At 37.1% G+C, this 13,328-nt stretch overlaps 1 protein-coding gene across 1 annotated transcript in view; it reads left to right on the forward strand.

Moving 5' to 3' along the window:
- The window catches only part of kif5c (kinesin family member 5C), a 28,716-nt gene extending 15,476 nt beyond the window's left edge, over positions 1-13,240 (forward strand). The window contains exons 17-26 of the mRNA XM_057335972.1: positions 2,689-2,806; positions 2,961-3,037; positions 3,143-3,252; positions 4,187-4,288; positions 4,405-4,465; positions 9,442-9,513; positions 9,665-9,769; positions 9,986-10,202; positions 10,718-10,882; positions 11,383-13,240. Of these exons, the coding sequence (XP_057191955.1) occupies positions 2,689-2,806; positions 2,961-3,037; positions 3,143-3,252; positions 4,187-4,288; positions 4,405-4,465; positions 9,442-9,513; positions 9,665-9,769; positions 9,986-10,202; positions 10,718-10,872 (1,017 nt within the window). The 3' untranslated portion in view covers positions 10,873-10,882; positions 11,383-13,240. The remainder of the gene's footprint in view (positions 1-2,688; positions 2,807-2,960; positions 3,038-3,142; positions 3,253-4,186; positions 4,289-4,404; positions 4,466-9,441; positions 9,514-9,664; positions 9,770-9,985; positions 10,203-10,717; positions 10,883-11,382) is intronic.
- Positions 13,241-13,328: the final 88 nt, after the last annotated feature.

The following is a 13,328-nucleotide window of genomic DNA, read 5'->3' on the forward strand; positions in this document are numbered from 1 at the left end:
TTCGAGTTGCTATATCTCAAGAACCCTTAAGGGTGCGTTAAAAGTTTCTCATTGGAGTTATACCCAGTGTCCTTGACTACCACCAAGCTAAAAAGCAGACATTTATACTCTAGCATTTTAAAGTTATGGACCCATGAAGTTGGCATACGTGTCAATACACTTCAATGGGCCGTTGCTCTTATGGCCAATTTGAGGTGCTACATCTCAAATACCTTTAAGGGTGCCTTGAAAGTTTCGCATTTGGGTTATACCCAGTGTCCGTGACTACCACCAAGCAAAAAAGCAGACATTTTTACTGTAGCATTTTAAAGATAAAAAATGAGCTATTGCATTAATTACTTTTGCATGTACTGTATATGTGAGAATACACACACATGCATGCACGCACACACATACAACTTTTCCAAAACGCTTAAATATTATTTTACCTACCATTGTTTTGGAGCGGTCAAAAAACATGAATACATAACCTTTTAAAAACACCAAGAATGAAACATTTGACCAGTTATTGTAAGACTTTTCTACTACACTATTTGTTACTTAGCACCTTAAGAAATAGTTATCTCTTACAATTTCAATCCAAGCACAAGCAGGAGTACCAAACATGCTAAAGTCTTAAATAATATGAGGGTGAGGTTCCCAACACAAAGAAACATTTCAGCAGAAAACATGGTTACAAAAAATTGTTAAAATAATAACAAAAAAGAGTACTAGACTTTTCCCCAAATATTTTTATTATATGTTTTTGATTATACCTTTTTATTATATGTTATTATAAGTTTGGTTTAGAAAACAAGAATATAATTCTATTGAACATATTTTACTCATTTCATTTATTTCGACGAAGGCACAGAATAATTTTTCACATTGTGTTTTTATATTACTCACACTATTATAAGTCTTAGATTACTTAGTGAAAACGTCATGTCTATATAGGCTATGTGTATGTGTTTGTTCATTCAATACATGTCTTTGATGCAACCTTTGTTTTATACACACACACACACACACTATAATACTGAAGGTTCTTGAAAAATATATTTGACATTCTATATAGTAAACAGTCAACTTTTCAGCACCCTGGACAGAAATCATGGCAAACCTTTAGCATTTACATTGAAAGGAACAAATTACAAAATATTTAAATTTTTTACCGATAGATACCTTAGGATAGCCTCAATGTCAAGCACAGAAAAGTCGGACCCAAGAACAGATGAGATATCACAAAAACTTTGAGTCAATAAGGGGATAAAGCAAAGGGTAAACTCAAAAGATAGACCGAGCTGGGCTCAAAGAGTCCACTGGGCAAGGCAGAGAGGAATTCAGGCAGGCAAGGGGTCAGCCGAGGTGGGTACAGTGTCCAGGACAGAAGGCAGGCTCGTATAGTACGAAGCAGGTAAGGGTCTATCGACGCGCAGACAGAGCCCAGGGGGAAGAGCAAGCTCGTTATCGAATCTGGTGGAGGTCTAAATGGTGGGGAGAGATCCGAGTCCGAGCGGCCGAACAGTCCAGGTAACTCCAACAAAGGGCAAAGAAAATATCGAACTACAACTAGAAGAAAACTAGATTAATTAGGTACACAAAAATGACGAACTAGACTTAACAAGAAGGAGCGAAGCAAAATAATCAATGCAACAGCCACGACAGAGAGAACAAGAGGGGAATATAAAGGTACTGTAAAAATGTCTGATTTTGGGCTAGGTGGTAGTCAAGGACACTGGGTATAACCTACCTTTGACATTTTTAAAGCACCCTCAAAGACAACTGAGATAAAGCCCCTCAAATTGGGCCATAAGTGCAATGTCTCATTGAACAGTATTGACACATATGCCAACTTCATGGATCCATAACTTAAAAATGCTAGAGTAGAAATGTCAACCTGTATTTTAATGTAAAGTAATTAGTGCATGTAATTAGCCAAGGGCACCATATATAATCAATAACTAGTATATTGAATGGTACATTGAACTGTTGTCATATCGTTTTGTCTTTGTATAACTATAATAACTATAAACCAGAATCAGAACGAGAAAACAAAAACATAAATGCATAGCATTTAAATACATAAGATGTAAGAGGAAAAGTTAATTACAGATCTGTAGTTAATACTGCATAATAAAACGGTTCATACTGTGCATACTGTGCAAAGGGCATTCAGCTCAGACTTGTTATGCCTGCACCAGACAGCCAGCAGAGCAACCTCTCTTCATGCACACACAGTGTTATTAATATTCAGAAACTGTTCATTGCTCTTTTTTAGACACAAAAGCTAAAAAAGCGAATAAGAGAAAATCGAGACGGTCCCTAAACTGAGCGAACAAGAAACTGGAAAATTAAAGAGTCGCGTCTTTTAAGGTGGAGTGGATAGCGTCAATACGAAGCTGCAAATAAGAAGCTGGATTCAGCCTCGTTAACTTGTCAAGGTTGATGTAGAATATAGAGTGTAATTAGGAATAAGTAATTAAATACTTTTTGGAGAGAGTAATTTGTACAGTAATCTAATTACACTATTCAATATGTAATTAGTAACTAGTAATTAATTACGTTTTCAGAGTAACTTGCCCAACACTGTCCTGGAGGATGAGTGCAGACCACAGTTTGCACTCCACAGTTATCTTTTGTCTCAGATTCACACATTAGTCTTTGTGTGTTTGTTTCTCAGTGTTTTTTTGTTTTCATGTGGTTCAGCATCAGGCAAAGATCAAATCCCTCACAGACTACATGCAGAACATGGAGCAGAAAAAGAGACAGCTGGAGGAAAGCCACGACACTCTGATGGAGGAACTTGCTAAACTTAATGCAAATGGTACATGTGATGAACACACACATTGTTGTTGAATTGTGTGCCTGAAGTTGTTTATTTAGCTGTATTCAACAAGCATCTGTTTCTTTGACAGTAAATGTATTGTATTGTACAGTATTTTTGAAGTAATCTCAATTTTGTTTGTTTGTTCATACAGAAAAGATGCATGAAGTGTCAGTTCAGGATAAAGAGAAGGAACACATGACCAGGATGCAGGATGCTGTGGAGATGAAGGTGATCAGAGCAACAGTTGTCATTTTCTCAATTTAAAAAACACTGTAAAACAACTGTAGCATCAATTACATGTTATACGGTAAATGCTTGTGTTTTGGTGTCTAGAAAGCTTTTGAACAGCAGATGGAAAGCCACAGAGAGGCTCACCAAAAGCAGCTCTCTCGTCTCAGAGATGAGCTTGAGGAGAAACAGAGGAGCTTGGATGAACTGAAGGAGTAAGGACTGAGTTTACTGTAGGCCTAAAGCAATTTGCAACTGATAAAATATACATGTTTAATAAGCAATTTAATAATAACAAAAATAGCTTAAAGTATTAGTCTGAAAATTGATTTTCCTATTTGTAGGTAGTTTGTGGTTGTGCTATGCCCAGTCATTATAGACTGTTTCATCGGACGCATGCACGTGGCCCGAAGTTAACTTCTGGTCTGTGTTTGGTTATCACGGTCTGGCTAGTAATATAACAATTCATTTTATATTTAATTAATATTAATTTGTATTCATATTTTATTCTTTATTGATTGTAATAAATTAAATTAAAACTACGTAGCATTTAATAGCCGGGTTTCCATCACCCTGGTTTTATGGGCATTTTGAAGTTTCGTATCAGAAACGAGTAATGTAAATGCCAAATTTCTAAATGAAAATGTTAATTCGCAAAAAAGTTGAGATGGAAACGCATTTGCCGAATAAATTCTGAAGTAGCAAACATTAAACCCACGACACTAAGCGGCTGTTACCATTGATGGTGTCTTTCCAGAGCTCTACTGTTGGTAACTAGGTTACCAATACCACCGTGATCCACTCAAGGAACTTTCGCATTAGTCTTTGCTCCTATTATTGTGAACTTTGAAAAGATTTGCATCACGTTAGGATGGAAACCCGGCTATCGATTTGTTGTGGAGGTCTATCGGAAGTTAAGTTTGGGCCACATAACATCTGTTTACGTTGTTGCCGCTGAAACCGTCTATACAACAGCTTTGAACACTTATAAACTTTGAACACTTATAGCTTTGAAAATATTTATTTGGATTTTGTTGTGTTGAGATTTAACACTAAATGTATATAGTAATTTGTACGTTTTCAGTGAGTTCTGTGACAGAAATAGGTCACAACAAAGCAAAACTGACTTTATTCCTCATCTGATGTCAGTGTGAATCAGGCTCTTCAGCTGGAACAGAAGCAGCTCATCTCTGACTATGAGAAGCTCAAGCAGGAGGAACAGAAGAAGGACGAGAGACTCCAGAAGCTCATGTGAGTCCACTGCTTATGTTAGCTTATGAAAGGAGGACAGATTTCCCAATAGGTAGTTTTCATGTCATTTAGTTTATGCATTTTGCTAACGTGTTTATCTGTTTTGTTATAATTAGTCTGTTGAATGAGAAGAAAGAGCAAGCCAAGCAGGATCTCAAGGGTCTAGAGGTGACTGTGGTGAGTAGGATTATAATACCCATCATTCCCGAAAGTTCATGTCTGAGGACCTGCACCAGTAGTTTATCAATAAACCATAAAGTTTAGCATCTGTACAGCTGTTGTTATTACTTGTATATAGCAGTAGCGAACCGTGGCGTTTGAGCCTTGGCCCTCTGCGTACTCGCAACCAAACCACCCCAAACCCACACACTTATCCTTATTTTACCTTACTGTGCTTTCCTATAGAAGTGCGCATACATCATTATACCACCACACTTACCACATGATACATTTACAATGCTACTCCAGACTTGAAACGCAACAAGCCGAACAGCACAGCAAGAGAGTTATCACCAAAATAACACGCAATACAAATACAAATCATTATTACACATATGCATTATGATCGGCGCGTCGCGTGTATGTGCTCTTCAATGGAATAATGGACCGGGTTGCACACACACATGACTGACACTGCCTCCCAGTCTGATCATAAAACCAAAAAAAAAAAAATTGGTACAGTTTTACTGTCACTCAACGCCCGACGTAAGCACACGTTCGACTTCTTGCAGCATGCACAGGTTGCGCAGACAGCGTATGACAATAGGCTTGTTCGAGATGGCCAAATTCCAAAATTCGAGAAATAGGCCTATATTGTCCTCATAACCACCTTCATGTAAAAGCAGTGGCAATTAAATTGTATTGATTTCATCTGCGATAAAAAGCTCTTTTTTATTAAAGTATAACAAAAACATTACGAATCAAGATGGTATACAGTTTACATTCAAAAACATCCATTTTAAGACTGGCTACGACAAGAAAAAATAATAAAAGATAATACAAACCAAACAACAAAGAAGACAAAAGAAATAAAGAACCAAAATTTTCAATCCATCCATATGAATAAATACAAAACAAGAAATAGAATTAATATTATCTAATAAGTTAACAAAATTCCAGCTTTTTATTATTTGCTTTTGACAGCGTTTTTGAATATTGTCCCAAATAATTTTTAAATACTATAAACAGGGTAATTTAAAAAAATTACATTTGGGAATAAAATTCTCAGCTAACAAAAGTTTTCATTTTCACAGTTTCCATATTTAATTTTATATAAACGACATGTTAAATTTAACCACAATTATTGCACTTTGTCCAGGAATGAAAGAAAAATATGCTCCGAAAGAAAATATGCTCTGTGTTTTCTGGAAATTAGTTACAGAAGTTCACTCTCCAGGGCTGTGTTTCCCAAAAGCATCGTAACCTTAAAGGAGTCATATGACACGGCTAAAACGAATATTATCGCAGTGGTGTAAAGTATTGGAGTAAATGTACTTAGTTACTTTACTTAAGTATCTTTTTGGCTACTTTGTAGTTGTACTGAGTATTAAAGATATTAGCAACTTTTACTCTCTACTTAACTACATTTTTGAACAAGTATATGTATTCTTTACTCCACTACATTTGTAATGACTAATGCAATTACACATTACATTTTGCATGGCACCTATCTTATAATTAATATTGCCATTTACAGGGCAATGAAGGTACTACAATCTTGTGGATTTTGCCATAACTTGCAAAAACTTGTCAACATGGCTTCTTTATATGAATTTGAGTGCAGTATCGGGTAGATGTCAATCGCTGGCGGTTTATACAGGGTTAGCCCTTACCCGCTATTTCTACAGTAATATATTGGCAACACTGTTGCCAGCTAGTTACTGTAGGTCACACATCTACAAAAGCTCTTATTTTTAAAACTAACTCTTCCTAAATGTGCTCTAAACATGTTTGCTCAAAATTTGACCATATGGTGGGACTATTGCCATGAAGTGATGTAAACCAGTAAAAAGAATGTATAGTATTTCAATTTTCAAAAGTGCTCTCACACTATATAGACAAAATATTAACCTATAGAATGAGTCCGACACAGAGAAATGAACAATCCACATATGAATCTCAACAATGGTGACAATCGAACAGCTTCATGCTGCAATGCATGCTGGGTACATAGTACAAAACTCATTCATGATTGTTTGTCACCATTGATGAGGTTTGTATGTCAAGTGTCTAACTGTGTCTCAATTGCAAAGAAGGATTTTCTGACAGAGATCTTTCCATTATAACATGTAATCACTTTACCAAACATATCTTAATAAATCTTAAATGCTATATTATTATTATTTAATGATTGAATTCTTTCAGATGTATCTTCAGTTACTAAGCAAACATAAAGTTGCGGTTCCTGTAAAGTCCCTTTCAGTGTTATTGTATAAGTGTACATTTCAAAGCTACAAGAAAGTCAAAGAGTCCTACCAAAGCAAACACTGATCGCCATAATGGTGACTTAAAACATAATTGAACCACTATGAACTAGAGTTAAATCTCAATAAGATCTTACACAGATGACAGAAATAAAGTGAAAGTGGTGTCTGTAATATGTGAAGATGTTATTGATGTTTGTGTTTAATTCTCCTCTGGTGAAATCTTGACAGATTTATTGTGTTCATCTGTTATTTACACTTGGTCATCTAAGACTGTATGACTTAAGTGCGTTAATAGATTCTTTAATAATGTATCTTCAAACAGCCATTGCAGTAGTTTACTGTAAAACACCTGGTAAGGGCTAACAGTGTATGTGAAAGGAGGACATGACTGCAGCTGGCGATGAGGCCCAAACCAGCATGTCCAGTGCAAAAAGGCTTTGACTTTTTAATTCTACTTAACATTATTTTATTTATCCGTTATATTGAAGAGACATTTTTGAAGAAGTTTGGTTTACTTATGAGCACTTGAGCTTAAATGAGACTTAGGGTGTTTGTAATGACGTAGGTTATGGTGTCGACCATGATTTGTTGCAATTTTGAGGTGTTCAGTCTTATTATGATTTAAGAAAATAAATGCGATTGCTCTCCTCACAAATCAACTGTTTCTAGTTTTTCACTGACGTGTCTCTTAAGTGTTGAGGACTAGTGCTTCTTTGAGCCTACATACATGAGCCAAGTACTGTTAAATTCAGATACTCTAAGACTTTTACTGAAGTCGTTTTGGAATTGGTGACTTGTAACTTGTAACGGAGTAATTTTCACTGCAAGGTATCTGTACTTTTACTTAAGTATGGTTTTCAGGTACTCTTTACACCTCTGTATTATCGTTTGTTTTCGATGTAATGCAATGTGTATACACGATTGAAGGTTCAAAAATGCTGTATTTTCCACACACCGTGCATGTTTGTATCTCCTCTTTGCCCCGCCTCTCTGAAAGGCGCAGATTTTTAACAAAGCTCATCGCTCTGAAAAGCGAGGTGTGCTATGATTGGCCAGTTAACCAGTGCGTAGTGATTGGTCGAACACTGCAAGCGTGTGACGGAAATGTAACGCCTCTTACCATATTTGGAACATCAGTTTCCAAAGCAATTGTACTGACAGGTACGCCCACCTTACTTGCGTATACATTTGGGCGGTATACCACAAACTGACGTAGATTTGTGGGGGTGTGGTTACACGAGACGTTTTCAAGCAGGCCTTGGGTGAGCATTCGCTTTTAGATAGAATGCATCTTGTTCCGACACTTTATTTTTTGCAATTTTACGTGTCTAATACATGCATGGGCAACTTATAACACACCAAAGACGCAGAAAAACACTTATTCATGCCATATGACCCCTTTAAGTTGATCTTAGAACATTTGTCACCAATGAAGCTATGATCAACGTAGGCTTACGATGCTTTTGGGAAACGCAGCCCTGAAGGATAAATATCACATACAATTTTTAGGATAAACTGGGAACTTTAAATAGGAGGTTCTAATATGTTTAAGCATTCATTTGTCAAAGAAAATATCTAAATTCTTTCTTACAGCCTTGACATGGTTGAGAGTTTGTCTAATATAAGTTTTAGAACATTTCTCACGTTTAAACTCAGTTGGCCCAAGAAAAATGCGATAAAAAAAACGCGAATGCGATCTATTCCATTGCTGACGTTTCCTGTCGACTCGACAGCGCGAGCGCGATTTGGGAAGTGTCCGTCTTGCCTGAGCTGTTCTCACTCCTCTCCAGGGCTGGACTGATAAGAAAAATCGGCCCTGTCATTTTTAGGCCCGCATCGGCCCTCCACCAAATCTGTCGACGGCATAGGTGTCTTTTGCATTCGCGTTGCGTGCATTCGCATTTATAATACGTTACGGTCCCATACGTTAGCGGCAAACACGTCCGTTACGGCCCCATACGTTAGCGGCCTCCGTTCCGGCCCCATACGTTAGCGGCCCACCGGGAAAACGCCCGGTACGCCAGATGGCCAGTCCGCCCCTGCTCCTCTCCTTACTGCAGGTGCCTATTCTCGTCTTCAGTTCAGGCGAGGCAAGGTGCATCTCAAACAAGCCTATAGAGGGTATGCACGTGTCGTCACTTTCCCACGTGAACACGCCGGAACGCGCCTGCTTGAGTGGTAAAACACTGGGCAAAATGAATGGTTACAATATCAGGAAACGCAATTCCGCGCAACATTTGAGTGTCTAAGAACACCTGATTCCTTTGTAAGTCATAAGGTAGTCGTAAGGATCACCGAGTCCAGCTGCTTGTAGTTTCAGCAAATAATAGCGTGTTTTAGTCCCGATTTTTTGTTCCTCCTATTGAATGCAGCCATTTTACCTCAGTTTTACCACTCAAGGGAGCGTGTCCCGGCGTGTTCACGTGGGAAAGTGACGTCAATGCATACCCTCTATTGCAAAACTGCGACTGCTCCGTGATCTTGAATTACTCTCGTGAGACTTGGAAATCTCACGTGGATAGAGTCCGCATCGATCCAGGAAGTCAAATATACATATCTAATAGGGAAAATCGGCCGACTTTTATTGAAATTAATATTTTAAAGTTTTTAAATATTATTTTTACGATAGTTTAGGTCATCACAGAGGGCCTAGAGGGCCCTGTGGGTTCGCTACTGTAGAATATAATTTTAAGAGATAATTGACATAGTAGTTCTGTTTCTCATCAGACCAAAGAGCTTGAGACTCTCCATAATCTGCGCAGGCTATTCATCCATGACGTCAGCGAGCGAATGGGACGAGTGAGTACACATTTGTTTTTGAATTTGCTGTCACCTGTATCTGATCTTGTGGATTTCACAGAACCAGGCAATAATACGTATAAGACAACCTTTTTTACCTAAAAAGGTCAAATAAATAAATGATAAATGTTTACATGTCTCTGCTATATAGAATATAGATCTGGATGTTGATGAATCAGGTGGAAGTCTGGCACAAAAGCAGAAGATCATTTTCTTGGAGAACAACCTGGAGCAGCTTACTAAAGTCCACAAGCAGGTTTGCTAGCATTTTTTATATTATATTATATATATATAGTCATTTAGCTCCATACAGTATATGGTGTCAATAATCTGTGTGTGTCAGAGTCGATGGCTTAAGAGGTCCTTTCGCAACCCCACCCCCTCTCTCCTACTATTCAACTGTATGAATAAAGGCAATAAGGCCAAAAATATATCTTTAAAAAATAAATAAATAATCTGTGTGTATCGATAGCTGGTACGTGATAATGCAGACCTGAGGTGCGAGCTGCCTAAACTGGAGAAGCGTCTGCGCGTAACAGCCGAGCGTGTGAAGATTCTGGAGTCTGCTCTGAGAGAAGCTAAAGAGAGCGCCATGAGAGACCGTAAGCGCTACCAGCAGGAGGTGGACCGCATCAAGGAGGTCATTCAGGCCAAGAACCAGGCCAGGAGGAATCACATTGCACAGATTGGTTGGAAATTGCAATTCTATTAAAAAAAATCTTCAATTTTGTGTGTGGGTGGGATTGGTTAGCTTGTTTTTTCCTTTTTTTCCGATTTGCCATTTTAGAAAAAACACTCAGCAAATATATTTATTTGTATAAAGATTCCTCTTTTTTTGGCTGAAAGCTTGATTAAATACCACATTAAAAAAATGACAAGAAGACTTCAATGATTTACTATAACCAGTAGGGAGCGCCACATACTCAACCAACAACCTCAATAACGCGTTGTCAGCAGTCAGCTGATGACTAAACTACAATGTTGTGTATGTCTCCCATGTACACTTTTAAAAATAAATGTGCTACACGATGCCATAGAAGAATTTTTAGTTGCGTGGTTCCATAAATCATATTTTTTCATGAATTCAAGTACTGTGTACCCATGCAATTTGTATTAGATTCTCTTTGTGTTATAAGTTATCATAAAAATAGCTTTTGATCTTTTTAAATATATTTTCTACCACACTGTTTTCCCTTTTTTTTAGCTAAGCCTATTCGTGCTGGCCATCATCACCCTGTGGCCTCCGCCTCACCAGGTCACTCTGTCCGAGGGGGCGTCCCGAGCCCACGGCGACATCACCATCAGTACCAGCCCCAGCACCCCCAACAGCAGCAACAGTACCATCACAGGAACAAGTAAAAGCAAGCATGTAAGTTTGGTTTAAACCAGATGAGAAGTGTGTTTAGTTGTTTTAGTTTGTATTGATGTTGAGGTGAATGGTGCAGTGCTGCTTCTAATTGGGTGTAGCAACATGTGATGTATCTGAAAACCACAAGTGACTTCAGCTGGAGAGTTGTGCTATAGCATTAGTTACTGTGCCAACTGTTTGACAAAGATGGAGCAACACTTTTATATTAGACACAAAAGATCTGAGCCTGCGAATAGCTGGAATCCTTGGGAAAGTCAGTGAACGATGGATAGTTTCTAGTGCCATTTGGCATTCAATGAAATGAAGTCAAAGTTTGTGGATGTATTTCAGGTTAGGTCACCATTGTTTGCCTGTTACGCAAACTCAGTAATATTCTGGGTGAGAAGTTAAAAACTTTATGTCAGAATATAGCGATGATGTAACAAGCAATGTTTAGGGTGGTGATATATTTTACTGTTATTTTCTTCTGATAAATTACTAACTTTCCACACCTCCAACAGGGGACAAACCATTACACGGACCAATGTCTACAGTATTCAGACATTCTTTCCATTACAACCATGTGTGGCAACAAGAAGGCATCTTTTTCCACTTTTTCCTGTTCTATTCAGAGAAGGAAAAATAACTCCTGCCATCTTTTACTAAGACTTCTTAAGTTAACTTCCTGTCCTTACCATGAGCCCCACACACAGTTATCCTGTATAAGTCAGATCCTGTCCTCTCTATTCAGTCAGGCCTGGAAGAAGATCTGAGCTCTGCAGACTCATCAATAGATAAACATGCGCAGGAATTTATGAAACGAAATTGATATGAACTCCTCTCTACTAAAGACTCAATGTTTTAATGGTTGAAGTGTTGTTATCACATATTACAGTGAATCAGCTTGTGTTTTTAAGATGCCAGACTTACTGTACGTGGAGAGAAGTATCAGTCTAGGATGAAAATATGTTGCAAAACTTCCCAACATTTTTTTTGTCTTAATGGCCATGCATTGACATGAATGTGTTTTAATAATGCTTGATGTGATTTTTATTTATTTATTTATTTGCTAGATTTTATTTTATATAAATTAAGCATTTGTATTAATTCATTGATATTGGTTCGTTTGTAAATGTAATTTTTTACTACCTTTTGTGTATTATTTATTTAAATTTAACTTTAGTGTCGCACATTAAATCCAGGGCATCATGTATACATGTTTTTTACCGATATGGGTGCTGAACATTTTCTTCGCAGTAATTTAAATGATTATAATCTGGAACAGCAGTAAATATCAGTAGAAACACATCTGTGGTGGTACAGTTAAGAATTGTGTTTTGTAAACTGATCTGTTTGAAATAACAAATGCAATCATTATAAAAAAAAGCCAAAGTCAGAAACATTCAAACATAAAACACAAAAAGATCACATATACCTGTACGTACATCAAAGATTCAGTAGCAATGTTTCTGGAGAGATATTTTACAGCTGTTCCGTTTATTATGTACTATTTAATTTTGATGTACTTTTCTATCATTATTTATTATTTGTGCGTTTTTACTTTTGATATTGTATATATTGTAAATTCTGAATGACTCTTTCAAAAATGTTGTTTCATCAAGGAAACCATCACACGAATATTACAGTCTACAAAAAAATGTTACCTGATGATTGTCTGTTATTGTCACACATAAGCTACAGTATACAGTATACGTCTGTGTTCAGTATTGTGTGTCTTATCAATTCTGACAACATTTCATTAGTACATGAAATTTTCCTCTAAAAATGTTTACATCAGTTGACTATAAGGACTGACCAACTGCATTATACTGTAAGTGCATTGAACTGTGGGATGCTACTCTGATGACAATTGTTTAAATAAGCACAAAAATGACAAAGAGAAAAGGCAGAGAAATTCAGCAAGTAGTCATGCACCCATGTCAAACTTCTAATTCACTGAATTATGTTTTTCTTCTTTATCTTCTAGTGAAAAAAGTGCACAAACTGTTGTAAACGTATATCTCATTGTACTGTTTTATAGTGGAGTTACTGCACACACCTCTAACATGTGTTTGTCCTCAGGTTCAGTGTTGCTCGTCGAAGTTAAGATGTGCTAAAATTTACCTCAGAATACAGTGTGCAAAGCATCTAAAAATGAGATGGGCCTATCAAAGAATATCAAATGAAAGTTATTTAGCTGGTAAGGAAAGTGCCAACAAGGACTCACATTTAAAGTATTGTATTGTTCAAAGATATTACGAGAAAGCGCATGTGTTTTGGATAACAGGGTTTCAGATGCATTCACTCATTTGTTATCAGATTGTGAAAGGAATAAAGGTTTACAAATAAAGATAAACTGCATGGCTTTGGGTTTTGTTTGCCTCTTTGCAAGTATTTCATCCTAACATTTCTCTTCTAAACGTTTTTAAATCATACGTTAAATGAAACCGATTACTGTGATTCAGTC

Source organism: Triplophysa rosa, linkage group LG6 (assembly GCF_024868665.1).
Source record: "Triplophysa rosa linkage group LG6, Trosa_1v2, whole genome shotgun sequence".
Lineage (NCBI taxonomy): Eukaryota > Metazoa > Chordata > Actinopteri > Cypriniformes > Nemacheilidae > Triplophysa > Triplophysa rosa.